Genomic DNA, 14,907 nt, shown 5'->3' on the forward strand with positions numbered 1-14,907 from the left:
GGGTACAACTATCTTTAAACTTTATTCAAGCGCAAGACAGCCCAGTGGTTTACACTGATACGGCGGGAGCAGAATTGGTCGTTAATTAAGACGTCTTGCCGCTCTCTCTTCAATTTTCTATTGTCGGCTCTGTTTCGATGATGTCAAAGTGTGAGACACAAAATGACTCTGTGATTTGTAATCCCAACTGTGCTCATCGCAGAATATAATCCTAACTAGGTACCTTTTAACACGTCTATATTCGTTTGGGTCTGCGTGAATTACTTCTTTCTCATTTCTGAATGAGAAAAAATAATGCCCTCGTCACATGTTAAGTAATAATGTTCCTGTGAACAAAAATGTTTAGGACAAATCGTGAAAAAATATTTTGCGACAGTTTAATGCCTTAAACCAGTTGTAGGTTTTTTTCACGGGGGTCTTTTATTCAAAGGTTGAAATAGCCTGTCAAACGCTGAAATGTCCTTGAAAATCATGTATGAAATAAGACAACGCCGCGCTCATGTCAAAGACGCTACATCAAAAAAAAAAAAGATTTGGAACGGATTTATTTTCCATTGTATTGTCATATCAGTGGTATTTTGAAATTGCATGGAGCAAGCACTCTAATTCCATCATTTGAAGTAGCCCACACACATAAAATATGCATTCACCTGGGGACTAGTAAACATATCTTCAAAGAAGCCCATGATTTCACGCTATATCACAAACATTTTAAGGCACGATGTGCACTGCCTGTCAATTCCTGTTTAAATAATGAATTTTCGTACTGCCGGTAAACAGACTTTGTTACTCCCACCGCATTAATACGTAAATATAGCTATGGTGTACAGCTATATAGTCTCGATATCTAACACATCTTGATTTGTTCATAATACTCTTACTTTTGTGATATGACTGGAGCACATCAAAATAAAACGTGTTTGTAATGAAATATTTCTCTAATTTAAAAACTTGGAATCTCACTAACCACACTTGTCCAAGGTGATAGTATACAAACATGTAGATGGTCACTAGAAGCGAATACACTGAGGCGCGAGGCCCCTCTGATTATCCTAATTAAGTTCTGTCTAATTAAATTATTGTCACGTGCTAACCAATAGCAAAAGCCGTTTCATTAACGACGCAGGGAGAGGAATGAAAAGCAAAGCTTTCCTGATTGCAGCATAGTGTCAATTGGCTAATTTGCTGTCTTCCACAAAATAGCTCAAACCACAGGAAGGCGTTCTCTCTCCATCTAAATTCGCGAGGCGTTAAGCTCGTGGTTTCACATTGGTTGCGTTAATTGCTATTTGTCATTGAGCTATGCAGCTCGAGCATTGCGTCTCACCAGCACTCGTGCTCTCCAAGAAATGTATGAATGTGGGCAGTGGCTACCCAAACTCGGAGGGATCTGGGCTCGCTTTGCGCGATCATCCTATTATATCTAGCAGTGACAACCTGGAGAGAAGTTCACCTCTGAAAAAAAATTCCAGTGGGATGACGAATCAGTCAGAGGCAGACAATTTTCCCGACTCTAAGGACGCATCAGGGGACGTCCAGAGAGGAAAACTCTCTCCTGATCTTGAAGGAGTCTCTGATATTCGTCACAATTTCGATGGATCTGCTGGAGATAGGTATCTCCTTTCACAGTCAAGCCAAACTCAGTCAGTTTCAGCAAGTCCGAGTGCCATGTTTCCGTATCCGAGTCAACATGGACCAACGCATCCAGCCTTTTCTATTGGAAGTCCGAGTCGTTACATGACCCATCACCCTGTCATAACGAATGGAGCCTACAACAGTCTGCTGACCAACACCTCTCCGCAAGGCTACCCGACTGCCGGCTATCCTTACGCGCAACAGTATGGACACGCTTACCAAGGAACGGCATTTTATCAGTTTTCCTCAGCTCAAGCCGGTCTTGTACCCGGCAAAGCCCAAGTCTATCTTTGCAACAGGGCTTTATGGCTTAAATTTCATAGACATCAAACAGAAATGATCATAACTAAACAGGGACGGTAGGTATTTCGTACTTCACGAGTTTTTATACACTTATTATACACTTGGACGAGCGAGGGCCCGAGAAAATAATTCCGTCGGTACAAGACACAATGTTGCCATGAAAATGTTTGCTTTCGATCAAGGCTACTTGCAGATTTTTCCACATATTTCAAGAATAAATTGTTGATATTTATATGGTCTTAGTTCGGTGTTTATAATTACATTTAGTGGTAATCAAAATATGTACTGCAATTATTTTCCTCATTTATATTGGAGTTAACAAGTTCTATATCACGAATATATTGAAAGACAGTAAATGAACTACAGATACATCTTCCAATATAAATAAATGATATTAAAGGGACCTAGTGATTAACACATTTTGTATTATTATGTAGTCTACTATACAAGTTGTAATTTATGAAAGCATTTATTGACGTTTTGTTTCTGGTCGTTCTCAGACGCATGTTCCCGTTTCTAAGCTTCAACATATCCGGCCTGGATCCTACAGCTCATTACAACATTTTTGTGGATGTGATTCTGGCTGATCCCAATCACTGGCGATTTCAAGGGGGGAAATGGGTTCCGTGTGGTAAAGCGGATACAAACGTGACAGGTGAGTTTACGGACAGATAAAGCTACAGTTAAATAGCACCGTTAAAAATAAGGACAGGTATGTTGGTAATTTGCGTTTAAATTTTAAAGAACGCTGCGTTCCAAAACGAATCCATTTTTTTTTTAAATATATGGAAGACTTTGTTATGGAGCACTGAATCATTTTTTAAGTGGCATATTTTGTTTGTTTCTTTCTCAACAGGAAACAGAGTGTACATGCACCCAGATTCGCCAAACACCGGCGCGCACTGGATGCGTCAAGAGATATCTTTTGGAAAACTAAAATTAACGAACAATAAAGGAGCATCAAACAACACCGGACAGGTATATTAACAGAAGCGAGTATATGTGTTGAAGAATTTCATTTGTAAAAATGAAAAACAAATCATATGTGGCTTTCGTGGGCTATGACTCAGTATACAAATCGTATTACATTTCACGAAACAATTATCTACTTGTGACAAAATCAGTCATTTTCATTTCTTCGGAAAACTTCATTTTCTTGTTGACTGTCACCGTTAGGCAAAAGATCCGGACTGAAAATCCCCGAAAGTAAACGACGACGCGTGTGCATTAAAACGTATGTAATTCTCCGTGACATGCTCGTTTTTTCGCCCGAATTCCCCCAGATGGTGGTCCTTCAGTCTCTTCATAAGTACCAGCCCCGACTGCACGTGGTGCAGGTAAACGAGGATGGGACCGAAGACCCGAGCCAACCAGGGCGCGTGCAAACTTTTACCTTTCCAGAGACCCAGTTCATCGCAGTCACAGCTTACCAAAATACCGACGTAAGATAGTGCACACAACATAAAAATACAACTGTGCAGTGTATTGTTTGTTTATATGACTGTATACTTTGACTGCGTGTAATATTTTCGTCTTTATTCTTGTTACAGATCACACAGCTAAAAATTGATCACAATCCATTTGCAAAGGGATTTCGGGACAATTATGACACGTAAGAAGCGTTACTTTTTTCAACTGTTGCATGAAATAGTTGCTTCCTACAATTTTTAAACATTTTATAATCCTTTCATTGCAGTAGCACCTTGTTTATTCAAAAGTGATTAAATATGAAACTGAGACCTGTTTTTATGGTGCACCCCTTTGTTAAATATATTCTGAATATACGTAGCAGTTTGTGGACATGATTCCATGTTCTGAATTATCGCGTGATCCACATTTACAGTCATTGAAATGCATCCAATGAGTAAAAAATAGTTTAAAACGACACGCAAAATTGGATTCGCCGCGGCAACACATTATTTACTTTCACCTAGCACATTTTTCATTTCAGTGTTTTTTCTTCTCAGTTTTTGAGAGACTGACAACCGGTAATCACATCCTCGTATTTTCCGATAAGATCAGCGGGGTTAGTAATGTTAAAAATTCACACTTCAGGATTAAAAATGTACATTCTTCTGAAACGCTTACTTAAATTTGAATGATGTATTGTTTATGTGTGAGCGAACCAAATAACAAGGCCTAATTGTCCAAGTAAACTGCAGTTAAAAAATATTGCGTCTTTGTGTTATTCTAAAACGAATACAACAGGTGTCAACTTTAACGCAGCCGATGCTAGACTTGTGAAACAGAGTGTCGAACAGATTGCAGCAATTTTTACCAAATAATGTTATGACTCATTACTACTCAGTAATACAAATCTTCTGAAGAGTACGAACGCAAGAGTTGTGTACAGTTTTCGCATTCTTATTCGCATGTGCTGGGTGCATTTTTCTAAATTATAATTTCTACGACATAGCTTCATTTTGTTACATCTTGATCATTTTTGCGCTATAGTGCACATGCAGGCATCGCTGAAGACCTAAAAGAGATATGTTTATAATAACTTCGTTTTTACTCCACTGTTTCTTTCTTTCTTTCTTTCTTTCTTTCTTTCTTTCTTTCTTTTGTCATGTAGCTTTCATCAACAAGTGCTTCATGAGGATGAAAATTTGTTTGTCTACCCTTTTTTTCCAGTGTCTATACAGGTTGCGACATAGACCGGTTGACGCCGTCCCCGGGTGACTCGCCTCGCTCCCAGATCGTGCCTGGTGCGAGATATGCCATGGCGGGTTCTTTCCTGCAGGACCAATTTGTCAGCTCATATGCCAAATCTCGCTTTCACCCTGGCGTCGGGACCGGTCCTGGCACGGACCGCAGCGTCCCACTCAGTAACAGCTTGCTATCACCGCAACAAACCGAGGAGACCGCAGTGGCCTCCCCGCAGCGATGGTTTGTCACCCCTGCCAACAACCGACTGGACTTTGCCGCCTCGGCATACGATGCCGCCGCGGCTGCTGATTTTGCCGGTAACGCGGCCACCCTTCTGTCGTACGCAGCTGCTGGAGTTAAGGCGCTTCCCTTGCCCACTGCAGGCTGCTCCAACAGACCCTTGGGTTATTACGGAGAGCCACCGGGATGGGGCACGCGCACCTCACCGCAATACTGCAGCAAATCCAGCACAGTTCTCGCGTGCTGGCCATCCAACTCTGTCGGAAGCAGAACGACCACTTCTAATTACCTGGCCGGAATGGAAGACGGGGACCCTATCGCACCTGAGAGGTCACCTCTCGGTGGCGCCGAAGAAGGCAAGCCAAAAGACCTCTCGGAATCCAGCTGGATAGAAACCCCATCGTCTATTAAGTCTATTGATTCAAGCGATTCTGGGATTTTTGAGCAAGCCAAACGGAGGAGGATTTCACCATCTGCCACACCGGTTTCAGAGACGTCCTCTCCATTAAAATCTGAAATGTTAACGCCCCGGGAGTGCGAGAAAAACTGTTCCAAGGACATTGGCTACTACAGTTTTTATTCACACAGTTAGAAACGGGAAAAATAATCATCCAAAAGTGCGAATGCATGGGTCATATTTTTATATGTTCAGTTATACTTATATAATATTTAACTGACATTACGCTGGGGCCATATTTATTTATTTATTTGTTTATTTATTTATTTACAGTCTCCTCATGAATTCTTTAGATAACTTGTTGCTGCATTTTTGAACTGGGCAGCATGTCAAGAAAAAAAAAGAGAAAGAAATACGTTTCTCATACCTTTTATTTCACTGACATACATCACTGACTAAATGATTTATTCTATGGCATTTTCATTGTAAATATGAAAATAATGTAGAAAATATCTAAATTGTGTTTTGTTAAATGTCGCTGTACAGTGTGTTTAAACGAACGGATTAGACACTTGATTACGTGCTCTCAGAGATTAACCTGCAGAAATGCCGTTATTGTCAAAATTTTTCCCTGTAAAAAAGAGCTGATACTGCCCGCAAAAAAAGTGTGAGAACAAAGGCGTCAATTTGCTAGGAGTTTAGATGGGAGTTTTCTGCCGCAGTTTTTCTTTAATATCCGAAATTACAAACACACAGTTTAAATATTGATCAGGAAGGACGAGGTGGTCCAAACCACCCTTAAAGTTACATAATTCGATTGTCATTATTCACAACAAAAGCATGGAGCCCCTATCTGAGAGATACTATTTAGCGGAGGTCAAATGACTTCGTTGTTGTGTAGTTATATAGCTATTACATTTTTAAAATTGGCAGGCAGTTTTTTAAAATGATCATGGTCTGTGGATTCATTGTTGTTCTCAAGTGTTTCTGTTTGCCCTCGTTGTATTTTTATTTTTTAATTTCGTAGACAGACGTCGATGACATCCCAACAATAAGAGGGGTTTTACGTCTAATTACCATCGTAATTGTGTTAAACTCTACCATTTTTTGGTCAAAGGTAAACATATTTCATGTCATCGTGTATAAAGCCCAACATTTATATGTATTTTCATGGACATTTCATGACAAAACGTGAATTGAGAAAGCTGTTTTTTGTTTGTTTGTGAAAAGCTTATGTAATGCTAAAGTAACTGTAGTGTGCTTAACTGCAATAAATATGACCGATAGCGTGAAACTCCTATGAAAAGACAAAAAAAGTTCACATTAAGGTTGTGCATTTGTTCCATAAAACGTTAACTTAATTACCATTTGACAAAATTTCGTTTTAGATGCAGGGAGTGGCTCAGCTAGAACTAAAATCACACATCTTTGCCTTAAATTTCAAGTGAACGATTCTCATATGCTCTCTGGTCAAGTCTCAGACATCTTTGAGAGAATGAGAGCATCTCTTACATAAACAGTACGTTGACCTGTGTGTTGACCTGTTGATAGGACCATTGATTAGGCTTAATCTATGCGAAGACGAACCAAATGAAAGACGTAACGAATAACAGAAATAACATCGGTTTTTATTTATTACAAGCTCATGCATGAGTACATAAACCGTTGACTTGGCTACTGCAGGCATATCTTACACGGCTGTAATGTACTTCTGTCCGTATTTCTTTTTTTCATTTAAGCACTCCGTGCTTCTGTTTGCCTCGGCCATCGGAAATCTGCATTTGCACGTATGATTTCTTGATCTACAGATGAGTGTGTCTGAATTTTTATGTGACTTAACAGGTTATTAATGGAGGTTCGGTACACCCTAAACGCATGCTTAAGGACAGGAAGAAAGCGTGTTAATTTGCTGCCATCTTGTGGAATTGTAAATCATTACACATTATGGCAAGGCTTTCTTTTGTTTGTTTAAAACTCGGTTGTCACTCTTCTATGGTTCCCAGTTTCAATTAATTTATAAAAGGAGTCTTTTTAATCCATAAAACAAAACCACAAGAGGGTACTGTTACAGTAATTCGCCTGCTGTATCAGAGGGGACACTAGAGGGCAACATTGTCTTCGATGATAAACCAGTAGTCTTTTTAAACTCCAACAGTTCAAAGTTTCTGTGTGTATCAGCCCATGGCGTTTTCAGCACAATGCTGAAAACATGAGCTACAGATCATATTTAAAACATAAATTTCTCCATTTTCGGGACACACAGAAAGTCAGTCTCATTTAAGACTATAGATTTTTTAAAAATCTGGTGACCATGGAGATATGAAGTTAAACTATAGCTGCTGGTGTGATGAAATGAAAAGTGGGATTATGGAGGAAAAACAGAACAAGTAATCTCAGCTGTGAAAAACACAGTTGATTAAACTGAACAGGGTTATGCTAACTGGGTCACACACCCCACAGACCATCTGAGGAGACTCAGATTCTTCCCTTTACAGGTCTTTGGCTTCTACTTCACATAACAAGCCATATTTAAGATCTTAACTGTATTAGACTACAGAAAGGGAAGAATCATTTGAAAGAGTTGATAAATCACGTCTAGTGCCTCCTTTATCACAGGTTCCCAGAACTCTCTGTTATTAAAGAGACCTTAATTTGGCACTTAATATCTTACAACACAGTTACCACAAATAACATAAAACAAAACAAAACGGCACACTCCAGCTTTTGAGGTCTAACATTAACGTATTGTTAATAGGGTAGCAAATCGATTACACACATACTTTTGGTTATTCTCATACATGGCTGAAAATCATAACAGGACCGTATGTTTCTCATGCCCTTATTTCTAGATGTATGGATATTAGACACCTCTAACTCAGCCCAGACCTCACTTCTCTGATTCCATCATATGTGAAGGTCTTATTAAAGTTGGAATGGTTACCAGTGTATATGTTTTGGGAGCGCTGGCACAGCAGATGTCTTCTTACTGACTCCAGCTCCAACACCAGTCTGACAACCTGAATATAAATGAAAGACATCATTGTTGTTACCTTTTTGATGCCATTGCGATTAGACACAGTAAATTCTGCACAACTCAGTCGTTAAACTGATATTACTGTATTTTTTTTTTTAAATTATTCTTTTGCTTTTAATTATGACTGCATGTTTCAAACAGACATGGTGTTGCAGGACTTGGAGTCCAAGGCAACTTTTTGTGGTTGCACAAGGTGCTGTGTGTAGTTACACAGGTAGTTTTGTGGACAGCTAGGTGGCTTACTGCTATATTGCTATATTTATGACACGCCTCACTCTGCACACAATGATAACTTATGATATTCCAAAATTGTATTAGTTCCTTCATGTCCGGTACATGCCTCTGACAACACCAGAGGTAATTCACCTCAATATCCATGCAAACCCCTGCAGAGATGAACTGATATTCCGATTAGGGATAAATAAGCCATCTATTATTGCATTTAAATTCATTTGCTGAACTGACTGAGATTAGAATGATCTGATCCTGGTTCCAGAGGAAAAGTAGAGGTTATGTTTACATCTAAAAGTGGTATTCCACCCTTGTGATGGTACCAGCAATAATTTAGTGTTTATAACGACAGTGGAACAGTAGCAGTTACGGTACGCTACTGGTGATAATAGATATAAAATCATTTTAGTAACAGCAGTGGGAGCAGTTACGGCAATGTGCCTTAGCAGCCTTAGGAAAGAGTTACGGTGGGCCAGCGCTAGATGTAGTATTAACGGCTAAAAATGCAATACAAAATAACACTAAAAACGACCTCGGCTTCACTTTCAAGCAGGCTAATGTTGTATTTCAATGTTTACCATCGGTCGGAGCGAAGAACGATGTAGGAATTTACAATCCACATGTTTACCCTGCAACAACCACAGAGTAACTGTTAAGCTCTGTTAAGTATACCAACAGAGCATGTTTTAAATTCAACTACAAGCACGTAAATCTTACATATCCGAGCGGATTTCTTTTTCTGTTGCTTTTGGGTCTCTAAAGCTTATTGACTGCGTCATACGTCAACGTAGTTTGAACACTCGTTACATGCGCGCTTATGAGCGAAAAAATGCACCCACTCAAGAATAATATTACCATGGTCGGCATCAGTACTTTACAAAACATGTGACCGGTCCGTGCCGGGGCTGACAGCGTCGTGTAGCGGAGCTGAGAGGAACAGATCAGCTAACATTATCTCCATACCTTACGCATTGCCATATTCTACAGGTAAAGGAAGATGGACATAAAGGACCAAGGCGCCCAAATGGAGCCGTTACTGCCAACGGTAAGAGCTATTTAACATGTAGCGATGCTCCAATAGCTATACTCCATTAGTGATCATATTTTAATTTACACACCGCTGCAATGAACATCTGTCTGAGAGAAATTCACTGAAACATCGATGCAGTGTTCGTGTTCGCTATAGCTGTTTTCTCGTCAAAGTCGAGAATACCGGCGGATTCCAGAGACCATGAGGCATCTCCGTGTTTTTTTTTTTTTTTTTGCGTATTTACAGTAGACTGTAACGCAACGTATGTCACGAGTAACACACATGAAGCGGGCAATTCGCCATAACTGCTGAGGCGATGCTGTGAGTGAAATCTGGGCTTTTTCTTTTTCATGTCAAACTGAAATCAGGTCATTTGTAATATTATAAAGCGTTTGAAAAATCATGCGGAATAGCCTGTTTGGCGTAGCTAGTGCTTGCATTTCATTTGACGCGATATGTTTTATCACACCTCAGTGCTCATCCTAGAGTCAACTGAAATGTTGCCAGCTCTTCATAGGATGGGGGGAGAAAAACAATGGTCAAAACAAAATGATTTACAGCTCCGTGTCCTACTCATAAACCTGTCCTACAAGAGCTGGGCTGCTCCACTGCACACTAACGAAGTCATTTAATTCACTTCATACACAGCATTTCCACTGAACAATTTCAGAAACTGAATTACCACACGAGTAGCTGATGCTTAGTTTCCATTTAATCATGTATGTGTTTAAAAGATATGAAAAAAAAACAACCTCTCTGTGTGATCTCACAGATGTCATATCCATTCTCCAACTAGTCACGTAGAAGTTACTTGGCTACATATTAGGACGTTACCTTAACATACCGTATAATAGACAAAGGAGTGAACGTAATATGAAACAGAAAAAGTAACAAGGTACCTAATTCTGCACCACTAAGGACAGTGTGAAGTATATCTCTCAGAGATATACATACTGCCTTTAATCTGTCATCAGGGGAGTCTAATAGACCACCACCTAATGACCGGGTGACAGGACTCACATTAGACAATATCATGTACTTCCTACTGGTTCTCCATAACAGAAAAATGACCAAAAGTAAAGCACATTTGAAATGAGAGATGCAGACGCATTGGTTTTGTATGTGCACATTTTGCTTCACAAACATAGATACTATGATCCTCTGGCTCTGAGAAATACAGCTTTCACCATTCGCAAGTGGATATAAATGGACTTGAGGCCATGGCGATCTCTCACTCCATAATCATAATTCAGCACTGTAGGGGATGACTGCGCTGGTTGTGGGAAAAGGGTGGTGTGCCGTGCTGCTCTCTTTGAAACTCATCCCAGAGACAGCAGAACAATGTCAGCTCCAGTAATAAAACTGAGGGCAGTAAAACAATCGTAAGAGACCGTCATGTTTTCATTTGGAGTAATAAAAGAGTTCGCTTTCACATATACCTTCCCCATGAGATTAATTATTGTTAATATAAGTGGTTCTAAATCTAGAACTGAAGTATGAAAGATTAGGGATTATACTTATTGGATATTGCTATTACACACGTATATTAATAAAATATTACAAATAAGATGATTTAGCAAGGTTACTATTCGCCCTTTATTCTGTGGAAGCTAAAGTGCTCTGACATTTCGGCAGGTTATGTTATCAAAGAAAAGCAAAACACACATTACACTGAATGCTTAATTGATCTGTTTGTGTGATTTGGTGTGATAGAGCACTGTTTGGGGGTAGAGCTGTGCTTGATCATGTGGGGTCAGAAGGGCTTTACGTTGTCAGACATGGGTGAACAGTGATTTAAATAAAGAATTGTAATGCATTTATAATTCATGATAGGTATCTCTGCATTGATTGAGTTATATGAATGCAGGATTACATATGCCTAGGCATCCATGTAGCGTCTTATGTATTTAAATGCTGGATGCTTTTTGTGGAATGAGGGCCATGTCAAAGGGCACTCAGGCTTTTTAACGTAGTCCACTGAGCTCCATAAGAGTGAAGAGTTCAGATGCAGGGAGACATAGGAACATTCATGAAAATAACATGCAGGATGAAAGTAAAAACGGTGCATTTCAGCGTGTAAGTACCACCAGCCACCCTCCTCTAATCACTTCCAAAGAGATTTGTTCTCATGATCCTTTCTTAGTTTGACAGAAAAGCAGCTTTTGTACAACTCATGAACACACCATCCTGGTCTCTGACTGTTTGTTTTGATGGATGGGTCAGACAGCTGGGCTCCCGGGGTTTTTAATGCAACCTCTTTCTGATGTAACACCCTTTTAATTGGAACGGCTTCCATCCCAAATGTGGGCTCCCACTGTTTGCTGTTGATAGGGACGACGAGCAGTTTGACCCTTTATCTCCGTTTGCTGGAGCACTCATGTGTGTCCGTGCTTTTAATTTCCCTTATTGGGGATTTAATGATGACCGACGCGTTTACTCTTCACATGACTAGGTCATTGCATTATGCTGTCATGTGGAGTAACATTAGAATGTTTGATTTCCCTCTCAGCACTTGTCTAAAAAGGCAATTGGAATATACGTGCTGTCCATATACACAACCCACCATAGCTTTAGGCTGCTTCTACAATAGTACCAATGTGAATGGATGGCCATTTTTCCTTAGTATGTGTATATCCTACATATCTTTTTAATTCACACATTTTTCACTAATGAATATCATGTCGCAAACCTGTTGATCACTGTTTATTTAGAAATGTACTGTATCAACATTTGGAAATGTGTTGTTTTTAGTAATCGGCTTGTTGCTAATTTTAACACGCTTTTCTATCAGTTTTCCACCAAGTTGTTTGTTTGCCACTTTAAAATTTGGTGGCATGTACCAGATGTCCTCAATGTGTCCCTGGCTGATGTGAAATGCCATCTCTTTGCTTCACTTCATAATGGATTCTGAAAGCTTTTTTTGCTGAGGCCTCATTGGCGCTGTGAAGTGGAATGGAGAATGGCTTCTGTTTAGCACAGGTTCCTGACAGACAAGATAAGCTGCTTATTATTCTTGATGGACCGGAGGCAAACATGGAAAACCTGTTTCAGAGCTCAACTACGTTTTTAAACATAATAATGTCATGGCCAATCAGCCGTTTATTACTGAAGAGACAGATTCCAGCCTTTGTAAGGTTGGGAGATTCTGTGATATAACCCAGCTTGTCCTGACACAGAGGTGCAGATCAGCATGTTGAATGAGTGTTCTAGTTGTAGTGCTAGTGCTTGTGCTTTATAATTTGATGCTGATATGTTCCGGGGATCTAGCAGGTCATTTATAGAGCATTTATAAGATAGGTTAAGTTATATAATCCAAGCAGGAACAATGTCTCCCATATTATTATGTTATAAATACGATCTAGTGCAGACAATGTTCATATGGCTTTAGATGGAAGTATTGTGTAACCATGAGCAGTTGTCCAGATAGTACATAGCTCAAGTTATTTCTGCAATTACCATAATGATCAGAATTATAAGTAAGGCAGGGGTGTGTCATCAGATGAGGTTTCATGTATTACCAGAGGATGGATCTGCTTATAATAATGTGAAACATTTTTATTTTTGTTGACAAACTGTATTTGAACTATGATTTTCACGTCATTCACAATGTCGTGTGCTTATGTCAACAGTGCATGTATGGATGCAGTTTGCATGTATGCATACAGTTCATTTTAAATAGTAAATGAAAACTATGGAATTTGGGGGAAAAAATGCTTGTTAATGTTATTGGTTCATATTCATGATACTGCTCTTCCCTTTGCAGGTTCTCACTCCAACAACAGGCAGAAGTGCGGTGAGTTTGACAAATTTGTCTTTGTAATCGCATGCCGTGGTGCCATTGCTCAGTTAAACTGCTGTTAATATGACCGTCATCAAAGTCGTTGTTGCACTCCTGCAATGAACAAAATCAATACTTATAAAAATAAAAAGCATACTTTTGAATCTCACTGTCGAGCTGAACAACATAAATGAGTAATAATACATGATGTGAAATGTGTCTCTGTAGCTGTGCTACACACTGTGCTGTGAAGGACATAGCATGTGAACAAGGATAATATTTTTCCCTACTCTGTCTCCTACCAAGAGAATAAGTTAAATCTGCACAAGTCTTTGAGACTACTGCTGGTGTTGTCCCTCCCTGCAGTGTGTTTACTGTATAATATTATTACATAATTATGCATTCAGAGTGACCTCCTTTTTTGAAAAATTGATTGTGATACAGTTTTGTGGTGAGTGACAATCAATGAGTAAATTAGCCCGCTCAGTAACTACGATGAGCCAAAGTAAATATGGTACATTTGTCAAGCCATAAAAACCATCCATCCATGTTTTATAGACCATAACACGTGACTAAAGCAGTTTCACAGGACTTCTCAAATGGCCAAAACTGCTGCACTTCTCATACAGTTAACTGGAGCTTTGGAGCTAACAATAACCTGTTTAACATACAAGTTAACTACCTGGGTTAAGGTTCAATTGGCTTCTAGTGGTTTAGGTACCGCTGCTTCTGTTAGCAACTTGTTAAGTCTAACTGTTCAGGCAGAGTCAACTCTATTGGTTAGTTGCTAAGAATTCAGATGGTTTCAGGCAGCTTAGCATTTACTCTCACTGCATGTACTTGTTCAGCTGTTTCAGTTGAAATCAATTCTTTTTTTTCATGCTGATGTTTTAGCTGGCTAATACGTTTTACTGACCCGCACTGGAAAAATCCTAATTTAGTGATAGGCTGGTACAAACTAAACTATTATCTAGTAGGGTAATACTACACAATCGAAATATGGTTATTAACGTTTGTTTACACATAATAAAGACCTGTTCACTAGTCCTGGTTGTCTGACATTATTGTTATAATACCTGAAATATCTGTACTTGTAATACCTTCAGTACCTGACTACTGTGTCTGTGTCAATTTATCTCTGAGGATAAGTGAATGGTACGCAGCGTGTGAAAATGGTGGGAGAAGCAACAGGGGCATGCAGGTTAAGCTGCTTGTGTGAGACAGATAAAGGCATTACGGATCAAAGTTATCAATGTGGACAATTCAGCTGTGCCTTGATATCCTTCTCATCCTTCCAGAAATCTACTCGTGTGGTGTTGTTTGGGACAGAGAACCTCCTAAAACTAACTTGTAATCAATCATAAAGCTTACTTGTACAAATCATTTAATAAAATGAACAGCACCGGTCAAGACCTTCATGGGGGTGAATGTTGGCACAGATTTATCTCAGTAACCGGTGCATGTCCACACAAGACAGAGAGATGGTATCAGGGAGCTCCCTCACACATTGAGAAAAGCGATTGATTGGATTTCTCCGGACCCGCAGACACGCCCCAAGCTACTCATCTCAGATCAGTGAGATCATTGTACATATAAGGGTTAAGATTAGA

The 14,907-nt window shown here is 39.5% G+C and overlaps 1 protein-coding gene across 1 annotated transcript; it reads left to right on the forward strand.

Moving 5' to 3' along the window:
• Positions 1-1,302: 1,302 nt before the first annotated feature.
• On the forward strand, positions 1,303-5,419 carry tbr1b (T-box brain transcription factor 1b). The gene is made up of 6 exons (XM_030787018.1): positions 1,303-1,994; positions 2,439-2,593; positions 2,795-2,916; positions 3,222-3,380; positions 3,489-3,550; positions 4,573-5,419. Exons 1-6 carry the CDS (start codon positions 1,303-1,305, stop codon positions 5,417-5,419), a joined length of 2,037 nt encoding a protein of 678 aa, XP_030642878.1.
• The last annotated feature ends 9,488 nt before the right edge of the window (positions 5,420-14,907 follow it).

The sequence above is a fragment of the Chanos chanos genome, chromosome 10 (assembly GCF_902362185.1).
Source record: "Chanos chanos chromosome 10, fChaCha1.1, whole genome shotgun sequence".
Taxonomy (NCBI): domain Eukaryota; kingdom Metazoa; phylum Chordata; class Actinopteri; order Gonorynchiformes; family Chanidae; genus Chanos; species Chanos chanos.